This window comes from Silurus aristotelis (assembly GCF_946808225.1).
Source record: "Silurus aristotelis genome assembly, chromosome: 1".
Lineage (NCBI taxonomy): Eukaryota > Metazoa > Chordata > Actinopteri > Siluriformes > Siluridae > Silurus > Silurus aristotelis.
In genome coordinates, this window is record NC_139574.1 from 38,372,718 (window position 1) to 38,399,165 (window position 26,448).

Genomic DNA, 26,448 nt, shown 5'->3' on the forward strand with positions numbered 1-26,448 from the left:
TGGGGTAAATAAGGTACAAAGATGTCCTTTTAAGGGTACTGTCCCAGTGGCAAGCTGTTGTATTTCTTTTGTTCTTTCTGTTTTATAATCATATATAATCATGAAGCATATAAAGCAAAAAAATATGATGACAAATAAAACCTGTAAATTACACAAGGGTTAACTGAAAAAAACAAACAGGTAACACTAGACATTTCGTCCCCCCACTTTTGAAATGATGGCTATGCCCCTGCACCACACACCTTGATAATCTTACACACATTTTCCGGGTGGTATAGAAATCTTCCAGCTGATACATCCAGAGATCCACATCTGCATTTCAGGAGGTGATGAGCATCTGAGGGGTGACTCCCTGTGATATTATAGACTACATCAGGACAATGTTTACAATTTCTACATGTTGTTAAACTCAACAAGAAGCCAGTCATCACGTCCTGCAGCTGCCTGTAGCCTGTAGTCTACACTGCAATGTGTCAGGATAAAGGAATCATGTGCTGAAGCATGTCAGCGTGCCACAATGTTTGTGAGGGTCGTGTTAGAGTCACATATGACTTGCACTTTAACAGAAAGCATATGCTGTTTATTAACAAAAACAAATTTCTTTTCATATGGAGTCTTTACAGAAATATGAGTGCAGTCAATTGTGTTGATTACATTTGGAAAACTGAACATTGCTGCAAACTGCATTTTAATTTCAGCCTGTTCTTGCACAGTGAAGGGAAACCTGATGTTTCGACTACCCACCCTAATAATAACATCCAAAATGACAGGCATTATGACACTCAGGGGCAGATACCAGACCTATAGCATGAGATTAAATAGAATTATATTATGTTTAAAGAAGATCTTTGTGAAAAATGTAATTATATATAACATTTATATAAAGTCAACCTGTTGTCATTAACCCCAGAGTGGTGAGGACCTGTATTTGGACGGGGATGGCATGGTTCCGGTGTGTTGCCCTCTGTAGTACTGGACCCAATTCAGCACATAGATCCAGGAGCACAGCTGTAGGAATCTAAATCAGCTTATTAGCCAGTCTTCAAGAAAATCCAAGAAATCATCATGGTTCCTGGAGACTCTATTTCGCATTAATCTTCCATTGGTGTAATCCTCCAGCAGTGCCATCATGCAGCATTACACACGGGAGTCACCACAGCATTTATGTTTTATTCCAGCTCATTATGGAAAGATAAAATAAACTGATATTTGGTCCTGTGCCATGAACATAAAAGCAATAATAGCTACAGAAAAGCTCCTGCTTCCCTCTGTACCAGGTATTTAAATCCCATTTAAAATGCTTTCAGTGATTCTACATTCTGTTTCTATTAAGTGTTTCAACAGTTTGCATGTTAATTGGCTGTATGGTGCACTTGAAAGCATTTTATGTGAATTTATGAACCACATCTGGCTGGAAAAGACATGTGCCCAAATACTTTTGACAACACTGTGTATCAGCTAAAAAGCAGCAGCTTCGGATCAGTCGCGTTTCCACTGGGATTCAACTCTGAAAGATCACTTTTAATTTTTATTATATGAAATATTTCATATTATATATTTGATATTATTACAGACAACTAATCAGATTTCACTCCCTGACAATGTCTGAGCCAATGATGTTTGCAGATTTAGAACTCGAGCCTGTTGGCCCCGCCCACTGCTTTGTGCTCTGTGTTTGTACTTATACAGTTCTTTCACGCGCTCCGGTCGGAAGTTAATGTTGGGCGCGTGAGTTTTTCTCCACTTTTCGCGCGTGCACATCGACGTTCCTTTCGCCGTTATAAATCTATCGCGCGCGAGCTTCAACCCCGTTTTGTCCCGGATTTAGCGGATTTTTACCCAAAGGTGAGATACAGTGAAATGTAGCAGCTGAGCTGCTCGGGGAACAGCTAGTGGACATTCTGGAGTCATGAACCTCTGCATTTTTCTTCCAGTGTCCTGATTCTTTACACCTCTGATCATGAAATCAGAGTCCAGACGGAGATCTTTAGGAGAACCTCCACACACTCCTGCTGCTGCTGCTGCTGGATCAAAGGTACAATTTATTCATGTCTGAACTTTCAGTGTGGTTTGCAGGGCAAAGATACATCATAATGTATTTTATAATTAAATAATAATAAAAAAATTCCTTAACTTTAAGTGTATCACAATAATCTGCTGTTTTTTTTATTTATTTTTTTATTTAAAAAAAAATCCTTTTACAAGGAAACACGAAATTTCTCCCCAAATCTTTAATCCAGGGGAGTCAATCTCAAATTCACAGTGGGCCAAAATTAAACACTGGGACGAAATCGCGGGCCAAACTCAGTATTTATTGAAAAGTGTTTTTGATGTGCATGCATAATTGTGCATGTTTTCCGTCTCTCCAGATGTGTAATGTTGAACCTTTTCATATGGAAACAAACTTTAGTTTTGCTTAAACACTGAATCTGAAACAAACAAAGTTTAATATTATAAACACATGAGAAAATAAATTTAAAATAAAACACACATCAGTGGTATTAGTTTCTTATTACATTTCTCTCTTTGAGCGGTCAAAATACATGTAAAGACGCTGCAGAAAGGCGTTTCCGTTATAAAAAAGACTCAGTGCATTTTTATCATGTTCCACATTCAAACATTCATTAAACATTTTTCTTTATAGGTTTGCTCAATCTTTCAAATTATTCTTATGTACAGTGTCCCTGTCTATTATTCCTTTTAATTTCGACTCATTTTACTATGGAGTTTTTGAGAAAACTAAAGGCAAAATCACTCAAAACATCACTGCATTTTCAATTACTGTCCATATTCAAACACTCATAAATATTTTCTCTTATAGGTTTGCTCAGTCTTTTAAATAATTATTTTTTAGTGTCCCTGTCTATTACTCTCTTAAATATTAACTTATTTTACTGTGGAGTTTTTGAGAAAACTAAAGGCAAAATCACTCAATACCTCAGGTGCATTTTCAATCATGTTCCATATTCAAACATTCATAAAACATTTTTCTTTATAGGTTTGCTCAATCTTTCAAATTATTCTTATGTACAGTTATCCTGTCTATTATTCTCTTAAATATTAACTTATTGTACTATGAAGTTTTTGAGAAAAGTAAAGGCAAAATAATTTTTTTTTGGAAAGATTTCAGAAAAAATACATTCTTGTTTTGTCCGAACATATAAAAATTGGGATATGGATTTCACTCCATTACAATGTTTTTTTTATTTTAAAACACAAATAAAAAGAGCGAATAATGAAAGGTTGCAATTGTGCAGAGACAAGTTTTATTTACAATCAAATATTCATCATGTACATCATCAGTGGCAGTTGAAACATTGCCAGAACTGTTCATTACCAATGACACTTCTGGGTATATCTACACATGTAGGATGATACCACTCTTGGCATTTAGAGCACTGGACCATGAGCTCATAGTAATGAGCTGTTCTGCAAACACAGTAAACAGGTATTGCACTCTCTCGACATTTCATGCCAAATGCGATACTGTTTTTTGTAAACGAAGCATACAATTGTGCCCTTAGCCTGCTTTCATTAAATATGCATACCTCTGGTGGGTGACCCTTGCAAACAGCATATGCAAATGCTATTGCGAATAACCCACAATTGCTGTTATTTGAATGCTGCTGCACAGCTGGTTGCAAAACATCAAACTTGCCTGACTGCGGCCTCACCAACCAGGACAGTGTTTGTAGTGTTTGTAGTGTCATACACAGAGAGCTGATTTTCATTACAAAACAAATTGCTGACTGTGATCCAGTGGCATTGCCGAATGTTCAATATTTGCAGAAACTTATTTTGTGGGGTTCCAACAATTCCACCATTTGGAATCGCACTAAAGGGCAGAACAGATTAAAACCCATCAATGTGCATATTGTCCTTTGCCATGAGGTAGCTGGCCAGGTCGATGATATCACAGGTCAACCAGTAATCAGGGTGAAGTATTTGTTGCAGCATTTGTATTTTTGGTGGCCTGCATAGTCTTCGAGGAGCAATTGTTTCTGATGGACCTGCTTTATTCCAGATTGGCCCTTCGATTTTTGATTGTCTTCTCCTGATATTCTTCACTGGTTCTTTCTGAAGATACAGAAGATACAATTTATTTCTTAGATATTTTTGTGCCAGTTCAGATTTAAATTTGATGCAGTGTGAAGACAAAAAGTCAATCTTGTTTGTGATCTTAGTCTATTAAGTATCTTTATAATGAGGGACAGCAGTGTCAGTTCTACATTTTGGGACCTTCTAGAAGACCACATGATAAATGTGAGGGACCATGAGATTAAATGCAGTCATAATCATGCAATGATAAACCATTCTTTTAATTAATCAGCTGATTTTCCTTTGCCTTCAGACTGCTCAGGTGTTTTGGGCTACACTTATATTTGTTGTACTTCAGGACTATCATCTTTCCTCTCTGCCTGTGTTTTGTAATAGTGAAATTGAACATGCTCGTCTCCTGCCATATTGACACTGGATATACAAACATACAATTTCCAATCAATATATTCCTCCTTCTAAATAAGATGTGAAAGTTGATTCAAGAGATTGGAAGCCATGAATCTGCTATCATAACAACAAGACATCAGTTTACACATTCAGTAACACTTTAAAGTGATTACAGATTACAGTGATTGTTCCCAATATTTGTACCTCACCAGTTAGATTTTTTTACTATATATATATATATATGTGTGTGTGTGTATATTTAAACCTGGATCACATCTTCTGGCTTTTTCTTTTTCTCAGGCACTTTTGGGGGTGCCTTTGAAGACTTCTCCTGACAAACACACACACACACACACACACACACACACACACACACACACACACACACACACACACACACACACACACACACACACACACACACACACATATAAAAACCCATTTTATTTAAAATAAATAAGGATTTAGTTTAAAAGCATATGCTTCTGCTCTTTTTTTTTAACAAGAATTGTTTAGTTGTTGTTGTTATTATTATTATTATTATTATTATTATTATTATTATTATTATTATTATTATACACTCCGAATAATAATACCTTGTTTTTTACATCTTGGAATGGAAGAACCTTGACTAGTGGAGAAACATATAATCCTTTACGCCTCTGACGTCTCTTTTTCCACTGCTCCATTTCCACTCGAATGGACTAGAAGAGACTCACATACATCACACAGGTTTCTTTTTTTTTTATCTTTTAGATTTTTTTATGAAGTGTATCTTACAGCATCTTAGTTTATAGGACTGTGGTGAGACCTGAGATGTTGTATGGATTAGAGACAGTGGCATTGAGTAAAAGACAGGACATGGAGCTGGAGGTAGCAAAGCTGAAGATGTTGAGGTTTTCATTTAGAGTGACGAGGATGGACAGGATTAGAAATGAGTTTATTAGAGGGACAGCGCATGTAGGACGTTTTGGAGACAAGGTGAGGGAGGCGAGATTGAGATGGTTTGGACATGTGCAGAGGAGGAACATGGGGTATATCAGTAGGAAAATGCTGAGAATGTAGCCATCTGGAAGGAGGGAAATAGTAAGAAGAAGGAGGAGGTTTATGTATGTGGTGAGAGAAGACATGCAGGTAGTTGGTGTGAAAGAGGCAGATGTAGAGGACAGAGAGGTATGGAGAAGGATGATCCCCTGTGGGGACCCCTAATGGGAGAAGCCAATAGAAGAAGAAGAAGAAGATATTACAGCATCTTGGTTTATATTTAGGGAACATTGAATTGCCAATATTTTTTAAAAGGTGAAAGTACAAACATATTTCATTACTCTGTTTCTTGTTCGTTCTGTGTCTTTAAATTCACGGAGCAGTGCATCGTGCATGCTCTGATAAATCTGGACAAAGTCATCCAATCTTGTCAATCTCCTTCTCTGGAACCTAATTTTTTTTAGGTCCCATTGACTTTTTTTTCATTATTCCTTGTGTCTGATTGTCTTGTGTAAAGTTCTGAATTATGGACAACAAATTGTAGTTATTTAAGGCATTACATTTATGCATTTATGTAAAAAAAAAAAAAAAAAAAATGTATCAACAAGCTATTAAAATTAATCAGTTGAGTTTTTACCTGATTATTGGACTGACTGACTTTTTTATAAATCTGCCTGAAATGTTGGTAGGCTGAGCCTGTACCATGACGTCCAATATCACCTAAAGAATTACATTGTTTGTTTGTTTATTTTATTTTATTTTTGAATCAGTAGTAATGTTAGAAAACACTCCTATCAAAAAACCTACCTAGCAATAGGCCAGACCACAGAGTTGCGTGTGGAAGGAAGTACCTGGTCAAATTTTCAATGAATGTTGGGGCGTAATAGCTGTTTTCTTTCCCATTAAGGTCAAGAGGTGCTTTCACTATTACCTTCTGGAAGTGGCTTTCAAGGGGTGTGTTTCCCACATCATTCTGAAAGGAAATGTTTTGTATTTAAACATTAATGTTTATGAAGCGAATTACGTTGTGTAGCTGGAGAAGCAAGACACAGGAATTAGTTAAATATAATTATCTATCTATCTATCTATCTATCTATCTATCTATCTATCTATCTATCTATCTATCTATCTATCTATCTATCTATCTATCTATCTATCTATCTATCTATCTATCTATCTATCTAATGTATATTATTATTAATAGCACATATATTAATTATCTATGCTAATGCACATAAAGACAATTTAGCAGGCACTTAATTTAAATCAAATTGTGGTTCAAGTAATACTTAGAAACATCATGCAAATGTTAGGGAATGTCTTCAATAAAACCTTCTTTTATGTCCTTGAATGTAAAGTTTGGACTTATGTACATGATGAAATAACACATGGTTGAAATGTCCTTTATAAAAATCCACTGCAGGTCAAGACAGAGATTCAACATAGCACATTGCTGCAAGAGTGTGTATTGTCAGCAGTCTACATATATAGCAATAACTGTTAATAACATGTTAATTACCTTGTAGTCTTCAGCAACAATGTTTTGTTCCTCAACTTCCAGTTTTCCTATTTGTTGCATCAGTGCTTGCAAGTTGTTATATTGCTTAGCCACATTGTCTCCAGTGCATGGACTACAAAACAGGACTGTGGCACTGAGGAGCACCTCATCCATCTGCTTCAGATCTTCTGAACATGCAAGTAGCCCAAATGTGTGCATTGCAAGTTTGTAATGTTTTGGCACTCTAAAATGACAGCAATAAAAACAGAAATTGGTTATGTTTCAAATGCTTTATACATTAATCTCAGTTAAAAAAAAAAACAACCAAAAAAATAAAAACCTACTGTTTTTTGCACAGACACTTTGCGTTTTTCATTACGTGGCTTAAGCATCTATGAAGGATGGGAAAAGATCTAACTTTTCTGCCTGGTATTGTCCACTGATTATTTCAAAGTACTTCTTCAGGAGATCCTCCAGACTTAGTTGGCAGAATGTAAAAGAAATAGAATTCAGAAGCACAAGGGAGCCATCACAAATGATCATAATTGGCCTTTTGACTGCCTTTTTCCCATACATTCTCATCATGTCTGTTTGGAAAGCCTGCAAGAAGTACATGACAGATGCTGTTGTGTGGTCACAAGTAAGCTAGGTTGCAATTGGAAGAGGAGATGCCCCCTTGGAAGGATTACGCACAACTAATTCATACACATAGTATGGTCGACTCGTGGAGCTTCCTTTCTGAATAATACTTCCTGTTGCATCCAGATAGACAATGTCTTCTTTGCGCCTTCTGTAAAACACTGACAGTGTTTTCTTAGACCATAGCATTATTGCTTTTGGGTGCATCATGACCCTCTGTAGGACTTCATTGTCTGATCCTTTCTTTTCATCAATTAATATTTGTAGACTTAAAAGTTCGTTTGAATGAGGTCTTTTCAGTTGTCTTTGGGTGCATGCAATGGTTTTCAAAACCTCTTTTGTTGGTACTTCATCCCTGCACCCAGACTGTACCACCATCTCTGGGATTTTTTGCATGGATTCCAAATATACATTTCTGGGCAGTTTGCTTTCCAGAGTTTGTGCAATAGAAAAACGTGCATCTGCACGCACTGGTCTCCTTTTCAGTTCAGTGGTACTGTGATTAACATCTCCTCCTGTGAATAGCACTGCTGCCTTCAGGGTGACCTCATCGGTCACTTCCACACTAACATTAATTGGGCAATTTTCAAATCGGCAGTAGCCCGTACATTCGAATAAAGGTGTGTTTTTTTTGTGACAGCAGGGTTTTCACACTGTGTCTTTTAAAACCAAAACTGCAGTATGGGTGAATTGACCATATTCCCTTCGCAATCACGTTTGTCCACTGTAACCCTTGAAAACATCTTCCTTTCTGATGCTTTCTTAGCTCTTGCCATTCTTTCTTGTCAATAAAAAAGAACCATGGCTCTTGTGGCAAACTACATTTAAAGAATGTGTCCTTTTCCTCACTGCTTTCTGTAGACATGTAAGCTAATTTAGCCAAGTCAGGTTCCTTGTCATGATACTGTAACACAAAAACAATTCCAATTGTGATTTTTTATAAAAAAGTATATATGCATTATTATATCATTTGGCAATAAATGTTATTAATTTGATCAAATAAATTTTATTTATTTACTTAGTTAGTTAGTTAGTTAGTTAGTTAGTTAGTTAGTTAGTTAGTTAGTTAGTTAGTTAGTTAGTTAGTTAGTTAGTTAGTTAGTAAATGGTGAACCTGTGTATAGAACCTTCTGCTGTATGTGATAATTTCACATTTCTCACAGTGCACATTTTTGAGGCAAAGGTTTTAAATGACTTGATTCCTTATTTTTTAATCATATTAATTTTTTTCCCTTTGCATATTTGTGTAATTGTCATCTTGTATTTCATATCAGACTGCTAGTTGTTTTGATGTTATAGAATATCTGAAATATTAAAGATAGACCTTACATTTAATATTATGCTAGTATATACTATACTACTATATTTCTATGAATATACAGTCTGTATAGAAATGAATGACTTCTCAAACCTAAAATAAACACATTTTGTTGCTTTTAAGCTGGAATTGAAAACACACAGTTTTTGTTGTATCCGGCTGTATTCACTCAGTTCAATCTATTACATTGCAATGAAATACTGTATAAAACCAAAAACACTGTTATAAATAAATAAATAAATAAATAAATAAATAAATAAATAACTGAGTTCTGACTGAAAAAAGTGAAATAGCATAACTTTGCACATCTAAACTTTGCACATTTTGTCCATTTTCTTTGCAGAACTGCCCAAGTTCAGTTCAATTTTATGGTGACCGTTTGTTGACTGCAGTCTTCAAATCATTGTACAGATTTTCGATTAATGTTGAGGCCAAATAATAACAATTTAATCTTATCTGATCATAAGACCTTTTTCCATGTGTCCTCAGAATCTTTACGGTGCATTTGACAAAGCTCATTTATGACTGCCTGATTTAGGTTACAATACCTTTTGTACGAAGGGGTGATCCTTTTTCCAGCTCAGTGTTTCTTCTTTTTTTTTGCAGTCATGTTGGTCTTCTATCTTTCATTTGGATGGTATAAGTTGAATTGAGTACAGCTTACTAAAACGTACAGCAGAGTATAGTACAGCTTACTAAAAGAAAAACTGTGTCTGTCTTTATTTCAGACTGCAAAGCAACACAATGTGATTCTTTTAAAGGGAAATTATTATTTTTATACCCAATTTTGTACTGAAGCAAAAACCAAGATATTTTTTAAATATATATTTTATTTGACTACCTTTAGCTTCTGAAGATTCAGGCTTTTTTTCAGAACAAGGACTGTTACCCTTTAAAAATGTTGTCAAATTCTTCCAAGAGCCCTGAAAGTAGACATTATCAACAACACAAAGTAAACCCTTAATAATAACTAAACATGGAACATGCTAATTTTATCTTTTACTTCATAATATAGACAATTACCCTCTGATCAGGAAATGCTGATTTGCATTTAAGGTGTTGAATAAGTTTATCTTTTCAAAATAATATATTTTAATATTTAATGTCTTTCTGCATAAGTGGAGGCCAATTACTGTCTCCCACATTTCTCCTATCCTAAATCATTCCAAATGTGTAAATAATACACATAAAAGTGCAACACCATGCAATGCTAAACAGTTTCTATGTTATTTAATTTATTAATACTTAAAAAGTATACTCTATTGCATATTGAACAGCTAGTGCAGTTATAGTCATTCAAATGTTTTTCAATAAGAAGACTGGACCTAATTTGTGTGTGTTGTATAATACAATGCACACTATTATTGTATAATATGCATTCTCTATCAATATCACTCTGGATAATTGTAGTGCATACTCTAACAATCATTTGAATATTTCACCTTGCACACAATGTGTCACAGTTACCATAACAACAACTTATGACAGACAAATTACCAAGGAGGAACTGTTTCCTCCAGAAGCTTTTTCCTCATCTCACTTTTGAGCTGCTCTTGTTCCCTGATGTTTCCTGGCGAAAAGTTAAGAATAAACTTGTTCATTTCGAAATATGATCATGATTAAAGTTATTTGACATTAAAAACTATATTTTTACAAACTTTAAAGTACATTAGTACCTTTTAACTTTAGCATTAATAGCATTTTTTTACAGAAGAGAAAATACCTTCCAAAGATGTGCAGCGGCTTTGCGAATTTTTAGCCGATTCAACAGTGTATTGGGCATTTCCAAATCTTTGCAGACGTCTCCCCATTAACCAGATTCATGATAAATACTGTTGTTATTCATATTGACACCAGGTATAGAGCATTTTGAAATGCTTTGCAATATTTGGTCCAGGTTTATGGTAAGTGTCCTTGACTATAAAATGACATAGAACAATAGAAAAACAGGTTTTAGTTAAAAAAAAATAAATAAATAAATATATATATATAATGTATATGTATACACCCACGTTTAAACAAACCCTAGTTTCTGAACATTTATAAAAACAAACTTATTTCCACTAAAATACAAAATAATATAATAATAATAATAATAATAATAATAATAATGATTTATTATTATTATAAACACTGACATTCACTGCAGAAAATAGATCATGCATTTTGCCTCTCTTTTTGATTGTTATTTTATAACTGGGCCACTAAATGACCCTAATCAGCGTTCAAGCCAAATGAATAAACTGAATCAAAAATGTTAAAGCTCAGTCCTTTTTGCATGCAGGTATGCATTTATACATCTAAAATTTATTTTTGGCAAAACTTTTTTAAGCAGTTACATTTGTTTTGCTTTGCTTTGTATTTATTTTCAATTATTCAAGTCACTGTAGCTTCTCAATTTGCATTTTCCCTGACACTTTAAAAAAAGGTCAAACAATGAAAGTTGACTATGGTTTTTATATGGTTTTTACACAGTGTTCATAAGCTGTGGCAAAATGCTTGCGGGAGTGGGCTCATGGGGGTGCCCAGTTGTTGTGTATTCCACTTAATTTTTTACTAAAATAATCTTTGGTACTCCTCTAAGTCTATTTTTAACTTGCCATGGGGGTCCCTGATACATTATGGGGGTCCCAGATCCCCCCAGCCCACCTCAATTCAAGCACTGGTAACAGTCCCGCACAGGGCTCTACATAAAGGTGATTATATATATATTACCAGCAACCACGCAAATAGTTAGATAAATCGCATTTTTAACAAATATATATATATATATAGGTTGTGTAGTGTCTTAAACGTATAGTATCTTAAATGTGTAATATCTAAAAGCCTTAACTCATACAATTCTACAAATGGTGACAGTCCTGGAAAGGCCAAAGTTAATTACTGAACCATCTGGCCAGATGTTTTCCTTTAAGCCAAATGTATGAAAGGCCCATAGTGCTTATCTTATGAGCCGTGACTTGGAAAATGAGACGGGTGGTCGTCCTTAAATCAGTATAAGCCGAAGTATAGAATATGATCCAGGATGCATGTCCTCTTGGGAAAAGACCTCTGACCCGTTCTCACTGTATGTTAAGATGAATGGTCTGGGAAAGTGAGCGCTGGTACATTTGAGATATATTAAATCTGGACAAAGACAGGTTTCTCTTTAAGATAAACATTATTGCACAGTAGGCTCATATACATCTGTTATACATTAAGAGGCGGACCCAGAGAATGATCAGAATATATAATGAGTGTGCAGCCATGGATCGGGAGTCAGACTTTGAATCAGAGCGTGCTGACTCCAGGCTTGACCGGAAGGCCTGTAAAGATGCTATATTTCTGTGCTGAATAAAAATCATTATTTACACGAAATAACTGCGTCTACGGAAATTCCTTCCAACCGACAGCTACACTCCATCAAGACGACGAAATACACAACAGTTGTAATAGGGTATTTTTTCTTAATTAAATAGCAAATTACCTTGGTAAAAATCAACACATACCTGTGCCTAAGATTACTCATCCTTTATCCTGAATGTTGTCAACCTTTCCATGCAAAGACATGCTAATCGATGCTTTAATGGCTCCACATCGTCATAAAAAAGATTTACAGCATGTGAAAGCCTATCACTGTATTAGAATAGTGACTAACTGCCCAATGAAAGTGAACTTTTTGTCAACTGTGGTTGACTCGATGGTTCCATAAAATACATACGAAGTAAAAGTAACTTAAAAACACAATACATAAACAAAAACAGGCTAGAAAAGTACAGAAAAGAAACGACTGCACTCCACTTATAGACAAAACACAGCAGAATTATATATACAGTGAGGAAAATAAGTATTTGAACACCCTGCTATTTTGCAAGTTCTCCCACTTAGAAATCATGGAGGGGTCTGAAATTGTCATCGTAGGTGCATGTCCACTGTGAGAGACATAATCTAAAAAAAAAAAAATCCAGAAATCACAATGTATTATTTTTAAACTATTTATTTGTATGATACAGCTGCAAATAAGTATTTGAACACCTGAGAAAGTCAATGTTAATATTTGGTACAGTAGCCTTTGTTTGCAATTACAGAGGTCAAACGTTTCCTGTAGTTTTTCACCAGGTTTGCACACACTGCAGGAAGGATTTTGGCCCACTCCTCCACACAGATCTTCTCTAGATCAGTCAGGTTTCTGGCCTGTTGCTGAGAAACACGGAGTTTGAGCTTCCTCCAAAGATTCTATATTGGGTTTAGGTCTGGAGACTGGCTAGGCCACGCCAGAACTTTGATATGCTTCTTACAGAGCCACTCCTTGGTTATCCTGGCTGTGTGCTTCGGATCATTGTTATGTTGGAAGACCCAGCCTCGACCCATCTTCAATGCTCTAACTGAGGGAAGGCGGTTGTTCCCCCAAAATCTCCCAATACATGGCCCCGGTCATCCTCTCCTTAATACAGTGCAGTCGCCCTGTCCCATGTGCAGAAAAACACCCCCAAAACACGATGCTACCACCCCCATGCTTCACAGTAGGGATGGTGTTCTTGGGATTGTACTCATCATTCTTCTTCCTCCAAACACGTTTAGTGGAATTATGACCCAAAAGTTCTATTTTGGTCTCATCTGACCACATGACTTTCTCCCATGACTCCTCTGGATCATCCAAATGGTCATCGGCAAACTGAAGACATGCCTGGACATGTGCTGGTTTAAGCAGGGGAACCTTCCGTGCCATGCATGATTTCAAACCATGACGTCCTAGTGTATTACCAACAGTAACCTTGGAAACGGTGGTCCCAGCTCTTTTCAGGTCATTGACCAGCTCCTCCCGTGTAGTTCTGGGCTGATTCTCACCTTCCTTAGGATCATTGAGACCCCACGAGGTGAGATCTTGCATGGAGCCCCAGTCCGAGGGAGATTGACAGCCATGTTTAACTTCTTCCATTTTCTAATGATTGCTCCAGCAGTGGACCTTTTTTCACCAAGCTGCTTGGCAATTTCCCCGTAGCCCTTTCCAGCCTTGTGGAGGTGTACAATTTTGTCTCTAGTGTCTTTGGACAGCTCTTTGGTCTTGGCCATGTTAGTAGTTGGATTCTTACTGATTGTATGGGGTGGACAGGTGTCTTTATGCAGCTAACGACCTCAAACAGGTGCATCTAATTTAGGATAATAAATGTAGTGGAGGTGGACATTTTAAAGGCAGACTAACAGGTCTTTGAGGGTCAGAATTCTAGCTGATAGACAGGTGTTCAAATACTTATTTGCAGCTGTATCATACAAATAAATAGTTTAAAAATCATATATTGTGATTTCTGGAATTTCTTTTTTAGATTATGTCTCTCACAGTGGACATGCACCTACAATGACAATTTCAGACCCCTACATGATTTCTAAGTGGGAGAACTTGCAAAATAGCAGTGTGTTCAAATACTTATTTTCCTCACTGTATATATGAAATCTAAATAACAAATAGCTTTATTGCCAAGCACGATTGCAATTACAATGAAATTAATTTGAATTTGAACAAAAAAATGAATTTGTGTTGGTGACAGAAGCCTCCAGTTGCTCATTAAAAAATAAAGGAATGTGAAATAAAAAAAACGAATAAAAATAGTTAATGCACATTTTTGTAAAGATAAGTAAATAAATAAATTGTATTACTGCTCAGGAAAGTACAGATAAAAGTGATATTGGACATTATTTATTTTATTGAACAATGGGGAAAGCATTTAATGGTTCATGAGATTAACAGAGGTAAATATAATATGTACATTTCAAACAAATGGTAAAAAAGCTAGTAAAATTAAAGAAAAGAGGACAAAAAGAAGTCTGGAAAGTTATATTTGATGACATCTAGAAGAAAATATTGACATGGTTAAACTTATTAATAGCTTGCAGCCTGTTAAATACCGAAATTCGGAACACATAACTTATCTTGTTTGTTAAAAAATACATATTATTTCATAAATAGTAATATAATAATGTTACTATAATAATATTATTATAATAATGTTGTTATTATTATAATAATAATACTAATAACATATAATATTATTATTGTTTCGGTGTGAGTAGTAGAAACATATTTTTGGACAGGGTAAAAAAACCTTGTTACATTTTTTGTTCAATTTTTTTCGATTTATTTATATATTTTGTCCAGAAAGCTTGTAATCTATTACAGTCCTCATGCTTCTGCAGAACTCATTGGTGACATTCTGCCACAGACTCTATTGCAGCTTAGTCCTATAGTAGTTTAATGATAATTAAAATGCATTTTATTAGGCACCTTTCAAGACTCAATGACACCTTACAAGCACAGGATTGATTGATTGATTGATTGATTGATTGATTGATTGATTGATTGATTGATTGATTGATTGATTGAATGCAACACAACCAACAATTTGTGATATTGATTATGATAAACAGACATTTGATAAAAATAGAAATATGTAATTTCCAAACAATAAAACAAAAGCCTAATAGGATAATTTTAGGTGTGTGAATCAGTGCGCAGAAGAAAGTCAATAAATGTCCACAGGTGCTGAAGTCAAAGTAGATACTGTTGTGCAGTCTGGCAGATTCTTGATTGAGTTTGCTTAATCTTTAAAATGCCCAAGTTGTAATCTGGGGGAAAAAAGGCAAATTAAAAAAAATATATACACTTATTTTCTGCATTTGAAAAAAGAGTACAGTAGAAAATCTTGAAAATCAATACACTAATTGACAGGGTAAATCTGAATGAGAAACATTTGAAAGATTGAGCAAACCTGTAAAGAAAAATGTTTTATGAGTGTTTGAATATGGACAGTGATTGAAAATGCAGTGATGCTTGGAGTAATTTTTGCTTTTACTTTTCTCCAAAACTCCACAGTAAAATGAGTTGGACTTTAAAGGAATAATAGACAGGGAGACCCTTAATAAGAATTATTTAAAAGATTGAGCAAACCTATAAAGAAAAATGTTTTATGAGTGTATGAATATGTGACATGATTGAAAATGCACCTGAGGTTTAGAGTGATTTTGCCTTTAGTTTTCTCCAAAACTCCACAGTAAAATAAGTTAATATTTAAGAGAATAATAGACAGGGACACTGTACATAAGAATAATTTGAAAGATTGAGCAAACCTATAAAGAAAAGTGTTTAATGAATGTTTGAATGTGGAACATGATAAAAATGCACTGAGTCTTTTTTATAACGGAAACGCCTTTCTGAATTGTCTTTCCATGTATTTTGACCGCTCCCAGCACCCATACCGTAAGTGCACGATTAGACGCGCAACACTAAACAAAGTAAGGTTGGAATGTTGGCCAGATGTTTCCATTTAAGGTTATGAAAGAGAAGGCCAAGTGTTTATGTTAGTGTCTGGACCAAGAGGATGTAGAGGATGTATGTGCTGTTTTTGGAATCTGAACAAGTCGACTTATGGAACAAGGTTAAAGGTTACATGCTCCATGAAAGAGGAGTTCCTTATGCTTCGCATTACTCACCATCAGTGAGACTCCTGAGTGGGGTTTTGTTCATCTTCATTAAAGAGAACAGTTGCTCACAAAGATATGTGCTGCCAAACATAGAGAGCATTTGAACAGCTTGGGCACGGAGTTGGAGCAGTGTGTCGGGGAGGAAACATGGAAACTGTGCAGCACACAGAGTCGTACTTTGATTTGAGCGTGTCTCTACACTGGAGTTCAATCAGCTCCATTTGGAGGTTGGTTGCTGCGCTTTCCAAGTCAACCACAAACGGATTACTGAGCAGTTCAAATCTGCATTTCTGGGCTTCAAAGTCACTGGGTAACTTCAGCGCTGAGTTTTTCAGCGGCCTCGACTGACGCGCTAACGCACTAACAAAGCATTCTGGGATTTGTAGTATTAGCGGTGTATGCGCTATATACTGGCGGGCCAGCTGTAATACACACTTGATATGATCTCGTGGACCAAATATAATTACACCGCGGGCCAGAGTTTGACACCCATGCTTTAATCAATTGTCCTATTTGATCTGTTCTTCAGCTTTTTACTCAGTTAATATAGTAAACAATGTTTTATACCAACAGCTTTTACACATGCAACCAGTTAACAGATCAAATATTCACATGCGTATCCTAGTGATTTCCCAGAGGAAGTTTAGTTTTAAAGTAAAGTATTAAGTGGCGGACTGCAAGTTTGTTTAGTTTCTGCCTCGCACGTTTGAAAATTAGAACCATGTTTCCACTGTGTTGAGTACTAGTGTAGCCTGGAATCACAGTGTTGATGGACCGAAAGAGAACAGGTGGTCTTAGCCTAAAAGGCATCTATTATCAAAATAGGCCAACACAACTACATCTGCTCGAATACACCCCGTTTAATCAGAGCATAAGCCTGTAAAATAATGGAATAGCCAGAGTAGAATAGAATAGCCTTTATTTGTCACATATACATTACAGCACAATGAAATGTTGTTCTTCGCATATCCCAGCTTGCTTGGAAGCTGGGGTCAGAGCGCAGGGTCGGCCATGATACGGCGCCCCTGGAGCACACAGAGGGTTAAGGGCCTTGCTCAAGGGCCCAAGAGTGGCAGCTTTGCAATACCGGGGCTTAAACCCCCGAACTTCCGATCAGTAATCCAGCGCCTTAACCACTGGAGCCACCACTCCCCCACAAAAGATTTGATCGAGGGATTACTTTCACTTGATCGCTCACCAGGGAGGGTTGAATCCCCCGCCCGGCTACGCCAGACCAACCGAAGATCCGCGGCGCTGCAATATCGCTACGTTTAGGCGGGATTCTGACTTAGAGGCGTTCAGTCATAATCCCACAGATGGTAGCTTCGCACCAGTGGCTCCTCAGCCAAGCACACGCACCAAATGTCTGAACCTGCCGTTCCTCTCGTACTGAGCAGGATTACTATTGCAACAACACATCATCAGTAGGGTAAAACTAACCGGTCTCACGACGGTCTAAACCCAGCTCACGTTCCCTGTTAGTGAGTGAACAATTCAACGCTTGGTGAATTCTGCTTCACAATGATAGGAAGAGCCGACATCGAAGGGTTACATGTGATTATAACAGGAGACAACATACAGCGGGTAAAATAAGTATTGAAAACGTCACCATTTTTCTCAGTAAATATATTTCATAAGGTGCTATTGATATTGTTAGATTTGTATTATTTCCCATGTGATCAACGATGCCGTGGTGTGTTTTCTGATCAGGGAAGAATCACAGCACGCAGAATGGTGCAAATGTTGTTCTTCAGTTTATTGCAGATAACAGACAAGTGTATATACACACTGGAATAACCCTGAGCTAAAGCTGTTCTTGATTTGGTAAGAAGACAAAGTAACTGGAGATGTGTGAGTCCAGATAAAGACTTCCATAAAGATAATATAGGAATGTGTTTAGAGAACCAGTGTGAGAACCATCTTAACACTAATAGACATGAAATCCAGACATACAAAGATATCAAACCATTTAGAACATTCAGAAGTTTAGAAATCCTTCTGTAACCAATGCAATCAGTATGTTTGTAAGGATGCAAAGGTCTTGAGAGAGCTCTTCGCTTTTACCCATCATGAGATGTTTCTTGTGTGACACCTTGGTAATGGGACACCTTTATACAGGCCATCATTTGGGACTGAAGCAGCTGATATTGATTTACAATGACAATAGGCAGGATTGCTTTCTAATTTCTGATTGATATCTACTGCTGTCTTGGCTTTTCATTCCTTTTTGCACCTCCCTGTCTTCATGTGTTCAATATGTGTTCAAAATGTGTTTTCTTGTGTGTGTGTTGTTTCACGACATTAGACAACTTCATTTATGGACATGTATGGTTTGATTCCTTTGTATGTGTGGATTGCATGGGTTGTTACCAACATCTGATAAAGATTTCATGTCACTAGCACCTTTACAAATAAATTTACTGAGAAAAATGTTGACATGTTCAATACTTATTTTACCCGCTGTATTTATGTGTGTGTGTGTGTGTGTGTGTGTGTGTGTGTGTGTGTGTGTGTGTGTGTGTGTGTGTGTGTGTGTGTGCGCGTGTGTACACTGGCATGTAGGGGAGATAGTTGTTGGAGAATTGAGTGCAGCTGGTGATGGAGAAATAGGTGAATTAACATTAGCACTAGCAGAGCTGTTCAGCTCCTTGCTTCTTGAGATTAATGGCTTCTGATCATGAATTCTCCTCCTGTCCAATGAAATGTCCGGCCATCAGAATGCATGCAGTATGAATGCAGTCTGTCTGAATTGCTGTACATTAATATGAATGCAGTCTGTATGAATAGCCAAACATGTATAACAAGAGTCTAGTGGACCCAGGAGTCTAGCAGGGGGAGGGAGAAAAGGACCTGCATTAAAAACGATGTACAGTAAAACCCAGAGTGACTTATTTCCTTCTTCTTCATTCGGCTTCTTCCATAAGGGGTCGCCACAGCGGATCATCTGTCTCCATACCCCCTGCCCTCTACATCTGCCTCTTTCCATCCTCAGCATTCTCTTACTAATATACCCCATTTCCATGAAACTATACTGCTGCTCACAGATGGTCACCTCTTCTCTCAGCCTGGCTTCCACTACTCTTTCCCATGACTTCATGGTGTAACTGATCAACTTAATTCCCCTGTATTTACTGCAAGTCTGCACATCTCCCTTATTCTTAAAGATCAGTACCAGCACACTCCTTCTCCATTCCTCAGGCATCTTCTCACCATCCATTCTTATACGTCACTCTATGATCCTCCTTCTTCTTAAAATACGTGTTTACCACTGCCATTTTCCTCTTTTTAGCAAAAATCTACCACCATCTGCCCTTCCACATTCCTCTCCTGAATTCCATACCTACCATCACCTCCTCATCCCATCTGTACCCTTCACCTACATGCCCTTTAAAGTCTGCCCCAATCACCAATCTTTCATTTCTAGGTTTACAGTCCACCACTTCATCTAACTCACTCCAGAATTTTTCCTTCTCCTCCATCTCAAGCCCACCTGTGGAGCATAAACACTGATGATATGTATCATCTCCCCTTCAACTTTCAGCTTCACCTTCATCACCCTATCAGAAGCTCTCTTCACCTCCACTACACTCTTACTGTACTCTTTCTTCAGAATCTTCCCTACACCATTTCTCCTTCTATCCACACCATGATAGAACAGTTTAAACACCTCCAATGTTCCTGGTCTTATTTACTTTCCATTTGGTCTTCTAAACACACATATCTACCTTTCTCCTCTCCATCATATCAGCTCCCTCTGTTCCTTTACCAGTCATAGTACCATCATAGTACCAACCCGAACCTCCACTCTCCTCCACTTCTTTTGCCGCTGCCTCTGTAGACGTCGTCCTCCTCTCCTTCTCCTCCTTCGGCCAACCGTAGCCCAATTTCCACCGGTACCCTGTTGGCTAACGATACCTGTGATGGTCGTTGGTAACCCGGGCCTCGACCGATCCGGTATGAAATTCTAATTCGTGATCTGCATGTTTGATTTGGCACATGTTTTACACTGGATGTCCTTCATAACGCAACCCTCCACATGTATCCGGGGTTGAGACCAGAGTGCACTGACTTGTGCAACACTAATGGCTGGGTCAGAGTATCTTCTTTCCAAATGTAAATTGTGTATGTAGAACACTTTGGTCAGGAACTGTTCACATTTATATTTAGGTAGGTGATTTTCAGCTGAGAGTCTGAAAGTGGAGGTACATTTTAACAAGTTGATTTGAAAATGCCCTCATAGGCCATTAGGAGGAAGTAGGTTGCTGCTTTTGACAGCCACAGATAATTACCTGCAGTCGTCATCAATGTATTGTTGTCCCAACCACAGGGATTTTCACACATCATTTGGAAGACAGCATGCAGATCAGCTCAGAAGGTACTGATTGTTTGCACCAGTCCAGATTTTGAGCTTTGTCTAATGAGAGCTACTATTAGGAAATGTTCTGAATCAGAAATGTATTTTGCTAAATCCAAACATTGCTTGAACATAGTTTCAGGTAGCTTTGTGATCGTGGACTGAATCCTGTTAAGCTCTGATGTTATCACAGAAGCACAACAGGTTCCACAGTCTTTTTCTCTGTCTCCTGGAATTGAAAATAAGATGATATAATGCTGCCTGGTCTGGTACTGGGAAAACTCCTCCACTTGAAGACATAAATATCAGGGATTTTGGAAGATTTTATACAAGTATTAAATAGTTAACCCTTTAGGCCTCGTTGTTGCGTGAGCGCAACTAATAGCCCATTGTTCTCAGGTGTTGATATTTAGCAATAGATTAAATAAAAATGGAGAAGAGTAACCATGACTAACTATACATCATTCTAAAGCTTTAAGTCTCAACCAGCGATTTCAGATCTCTGTTTTTCAATGGAAAACGTAGAACGAATGTATTTGCTGAATTTGTGTAAGCAGTACACAATAATAACATGCATAAAAAACCCCCCGCACTACTTACATTATTATATTTCAGAATTACTTTCACATAAAAAAAAACGACATATTGCTGGTAAAAAAAAACAAATATGGCTGGTAGAATATAGTGTTTAAAAACGGTTGAGACCACAAAAAAATAAATAAATAAAAAATTAAAAGAGACAGAATCTTGGGTTGAGTCTCTACTCTCTCTGCAGGTGTCATGTTTTTTTTATGTGCCGCCTTTCATTTCAAACCTTTTCTTTCCAGCCAGTAGCATTATGGAAACAAAATGATTGATGGAAAATGTAGCCAATAAGTGCAGGATTTTAAAGATATATGTGAGGATTTTATTCTCCATGTGTATGAGTCTTAGTTTTATTACAATTTACAAACTCTTACTGCCGGAAGTAACACGTGCATAGTGACAAACCAGGAAGTGATGCAGCTCTCAGGTCAACACAAACAGCTGTTTACAGCTCGTGCTAACTGTACTTTGTTTACAATAAAACAAAGAAAAAAAAGGAAAATAATGGACAATCAAAAAAATTATCTGAGATTTGCAAAAAAAGCAGCGATGTGGAAAATATTTTTGGGGGCGGAGTAACAACAGAGACTTGGAGATCTGCATGGAGATGCGATTTTACATCTGTAAGTTACAATATACAGTTATGTTCAAAATAATAGCAGTACAATGTGACTAACCAGATTAATCCAGGTTTTTAGTATATTTTTTTATTGCTACATGACAAACAAGTTACTAGTAGGTGCAGTAGATTCTCAGAAAACAAACAAGACCCATCATTCATGATATGCACGCTCGTAAGGCTGTGCAATTGGGCAATTAGTTAAAAGGGGTTCAAAAAAAATAGCAGTGTATGCCGTTGACTGTACAAGCTCAAAACTATTTTGTACAAACATTTTTATTTTTAGGATTTAGCAATCCTGTGAATCACTAAACTAATATTTAGTTGTATGACCACAGTTTTTTAAAACTGCTTCACATCTGTGTGGCATGGAGTCAACCAACTTGTGGCACCTCTCAGCTGTTATTCCACTCCATGATTCTTTAACAACATTCCACAATTCATTTACATTTCTTGGTTTTGCTTTAAAAACAGCATTTTTGATATCACCCCACAAATTCTCGATTGGATTAAGGTCCGGGGATTGGGCTGGCCACTCCATAACATTAATTTTGTTGGTTTGGAACCAAGACTTTGCTCGTTTACTAGTGTGTTTGGGGTCATTGTCTTGTTAAAACAACTATTTCAAGGGCATGTCCTCTTCAGCATAAGGCAACATGACCTCTTCAAGTATTTTGACATATGCAAACTGATCCATGATCCCTGGTATGCGATAAATAGGCCCAACACCATAGTAGGAGAAACATGCCCATATCATGATGCTTGCACCACCATGCTTCACAGTCTTTACTGTGTAGTGTGGCTTGAATTCAGAGTTTGGGGGTCGTCTCACAAACTGTCTGTGGCCCTTGGACCCAAAAAGAACAATTTTACTCTCATCAGTCCACAAAATGTTCCTCCATTTCTCTTTAGGCCAGTTGATGTGTTCTTTGGCAAATTGTAACCTCTTCTGCACATGCCTTTTTTTTAACAGAGGGACTTTGTGGGGGATTCTTGAAAATAGATTAGCTTCACACAGACGTCTTCTAACTGTCACAGTATTTACAGGTAACTCCAGACTGTCTTTGATCACCCTGGAGCTGATCATTGGCTGAGCCTTTGCCATTCTGGTGATTCTTTGATCCATTTTGATGGTTGTCTTCCGTTTTCTTCCACGTCGCTGTGGTTTTGCTCTCCATTTTAAGGCATTGGAGATCATTTTAGCTAAACAGCCTATAATTTTTTGCACCTATTTATAGGTTTTCCCCTCTCCAATCAACAAAATTGATGACCTCAGTGATTGAATGCCAAACTGCTATTTTTTTTAACACACCCCTTTCTACTAATTGCCCAATTGCACAGCCTTACGAGCGTGCATATCATGAATGATGGGTCTTGTTTGTTTTCTGAGAATCTACTGCACCTACTGGTAACTTGTTTGTCACGTAGCAATAAAATATATACTAAAAACCTGGATTATTCTGGTTAGTCACATTGTACTGCTATTATTTTGAACATAACTGTATCTCCCTTTATAGTTTTATACGATTTTATTGGTTTTATTGCCTGTTTGTTTTTATAAGAGAAATGCTTGAAAAGTGTGTGTGTGTGTGTGTGTGTGTGTGTGTGTGTGTGTGTGTGTGTGTGTGTGTGTGTGTGTGTGTGTGTGTGTGTGTGTGTGTGTGTGTGTGTTGTTGAGATTGGAATGGCCAGACATCAGTATGAATGGCCATGGCTGTAAAACAAGAGCTTGTCTGGCTACCTGGCCATCAATATGAATGCCAAATCAACATCAATAGCCCCAAACATGTAGAACAAAAGCTTTTAATGGTCAGCAGTTTATTAATATACTTAACATATATAATTAATATGAATGATCACCTGAGTTTAGCAGGTGTCTCTCAAACAGGGGGAGGGAGAAAATGATCAGACATAGTCTCAGATAAATGTTCAAATCTCATTTGTTATGAAAAATCTTGATAAAATTTGAAATATAAACTCATGACACATTTGGCTTTCAACCCAGTGCTGTTCTGGATTGCTCCAGGACTGATTTCATGTATTTATATATATAATAAAAATAATGTTCAATGCAGGAAATGTATATCTATGGGGAATTCATCATCTATAACTTAATATCTTTTTGAGCAATATCAACTTTGATGTTTAAAAGTAAAGCTCAAAGTGTCTTCTTTTCAAAAATATTTAAATTGTGTATGTAGCACATTTTTATCAGGAACTGTGAACATTTAAAGTTAGGTAGAGCATTTCAGCTGTGAGTCCTAAAATTTGGGCGGGGAGGGGCGAATCAGACATAGTCTCAGATAAATGTTTGTAGAAATCTCATTTTTTATGATATCTTTATTCAATTTGAAATATAAACTCATGAGACATGTGGCTTTAACCCATTATTTTTCTGGATTGCTCCAGGACTGATTTCATGTATTTATATATGAAGGAATAAAATAATTTAATTTTTTTTTTTTACAGTATTTAATCATCTATAACTTATCTTTTTGAGCAATATCAACTGTGAATAATGGACAGTAAAGCTGAAAGAGTCTTCTTTTTAAAGATATTTAAGTTGTGTATGTAGTCCACTATTATCAGGAACTGGTAACATTTAAAGTTAGGTAGAGCATTTTCAGCTGTGAGTCCCAAAATCTGTGTCGAAGCCTAACAGGTTAAAGGTTTTCTAATAGGCCTCAAAATACCTCTCATTTATCTTGTTTCAAACCATATCAGATTACTATAGCAGACATTTCTGATAACATGCAAGACCAAATCTAAAATTATTACACTATATTGAATCATTTTATATTGTTTTCCAGATGCACCACTGCTCAGATTGTGGGAAGAGTTTTACTAAAATTGCTGTTCTGAAAAGACACCAGCGTATTCACACAGGAGAGAAGCCGTATTACTGTGAACAGTGTGGGAAGAGTTTTACTAAACAGGATCATCTCAAATCACACCAGCGTGTCCACACAGGAGAGAAGCTGTATCACTGTAAACAGTGTGGGAAGAGTTTTACTAAACAGGATCATCTCAAATCACACCAGCGTGTCCACACAGGAGAAAAGCCGTATCACTGTGAACAGTGTGGGAAGAGTTTTACTCAACAGAGTCATCTCAAATCACACCAGCGTATCCACACAGGAGAGAAGCCGTATTACTGTGAACAGTGTGGGAAGAGTTTTACTCACCAGGAGAGTCTCAAATCACACCAGCGTATCCACACAGGAGTGAAGCCGTATCACTGTGAACAGTGTGGGAAGAGTTTTACTCAACAGAGTCATCTCAAATCACACCAGCGTATTCACACAGGAGAGAAGCCGTATTACTGTGAACAGTGTGGGAAGAGTTTTACTCACCCGAGTACTCTCAAATCACACCAGCGTATCCACATCGGAGAGAAGCTGCATCACTGTGAACAGTGTGGGAAGAGTTTTACTAAACAGGATCATCTCAAATCACACCAGCATGTCCACACAGGAGTGAAACCGTATTACTGTGAACAGTGTGGGAAGAGTTTTACTCAACAGAGTCATCTCAAATCGCACCAGCGTATTCACACAGGAGTGAAGCTGTATTACTGTGAACAGTGTGGGAAGAGTTTTACTCAACAGAGTCATCTCAAATCGCACCAGCGTATTCACACAGGAGTGAAGCCGTATTACTGTGATCAGTGTGGGAAGAGTTTTACTCAACAGAGTCATCTCAAATCACACCAGCGTATCCACACAGGAGTGAAGCTGTATTACTGTGAACAGTGTGGGAAGAGTTTTACTCATCAGAGTCATCTCAAATCACACCAGCGTATCCACACAGGAGAGAAGCCGTATCACTGTGAACAGTGTGGAAGGAGTTTTACCCATCAGAGTCATCTCAAATCACACCAGCGTATCCACACAGGAGAGAAGCTGCATCACTGTGAACAGTGTGGAAAAAGTTTTACTTTGCAGGGTAGTCTCAGAATACACCAGCGTATCCACACAGGAGAGAAGCCGTATCACTGTGAACAGTGTGGGAAGAGTTTTACTCACCTGAGTACTCTCAAAACACACCAGCGTATCCACACAGGAGTAAAGCCGTATCACTGTGAACAGTGTGGGAAGAGTTTTAGGGATCGGAGTGCCCTCCTCCGCCACCAGCGGAGTCATACAGGACAGAAGCTGTACCTCTGTGGACACTGTGGACAGAGCTATGTTCATCAACACTCATTAAGGAAGCACAAGTGCTCTAACATACAACCATAAAACAAATCATCTTCTTTAATTTCTTATTTGAAGAGATGTAAAGGGAAATTGTACTGTAAATATTGGGGGAACTTTAAATTGTAATGTTAATTTTAATTCGCTCTAACAAACTGGACACCTTTCCAAGCCATCAGAACATTGTTGTTCCATCTACAGTTACACTACAACTACACTTTATGGCAACATGTATGAGGCTACCTGAGCATCTCACCCATATGTGCTTTCTGAACATTATCTAATGGAACGGCTTCCAATCCATTGTCCCCTGAGCCCAGTGTTACTGATTTACTGCAAACTTGAGCTTGATCACAC

The 26,448-nt window shown here is 37.3% G+C and overlaps 1 protein-coding gene and 1 long non-coding RNA gene across 4 annotated transcripts; one reads left to right on the forward strand and one right to left on the reverse strand.

Annotated features, from left to right (window-relative positions):
• Nucleotides 1-1,630: 1,630 nt before the first annotated feature.
• On the forward strand, nucleotides 1,631-26,448 carry LOC310724009 (uncharacterized protein). Of its 3 annotated transcripts, none has more exons than XM_083537743.1 (4): nucleotides 1,631-1,845; nucleotides 1,935-2,035; nucleotides 24,709-25,651; nucleotides 25,987-26,448. In XM_083537743.1, the coding sequence occupies exons 2-4, from the start codon at nucleotides 1,961-1,963 to the stop codon at nucleotides 26,001-26,003; spliced, it is 1,035 nt and encodes a 344-aa protein (XP_083393869.1). In that variant the 5' UTR covers nucleotides 1,631-1,845; nucleotides 1,935-1,960; the 3' UTR covers nucleotides 26,004-26,448. The 3 variants fall into 3 exon arrangements, with proteins under 3 accessions (XP_083393869.1, XP_083393867.1, XP_083393868.1); XM_083537742.1 differs by adding an exon at nucleotides 20,179-20,294 and having other exon boundaries at nucleotides 1,680-1,845; nucleotides 24,709-26,448; XM_083537741.1 differs by having other exon boundaries at nucleotides 24,709-26,448.
• LOC310726203 lies at nucleotides 3,720-5,145 on the reverse strand. Its single transcript, XR_014533647.1, has 3 exons — nucleotides 5,043-5,145; nucleotides 4,712-4,777; nucleotides 3,720-4,077 (listed from the first exon to the last, which is right to left on the reverse strand). It is a non-coding gene; the product is annotated as an uncharacterized lncRNA (long non-coding RNA).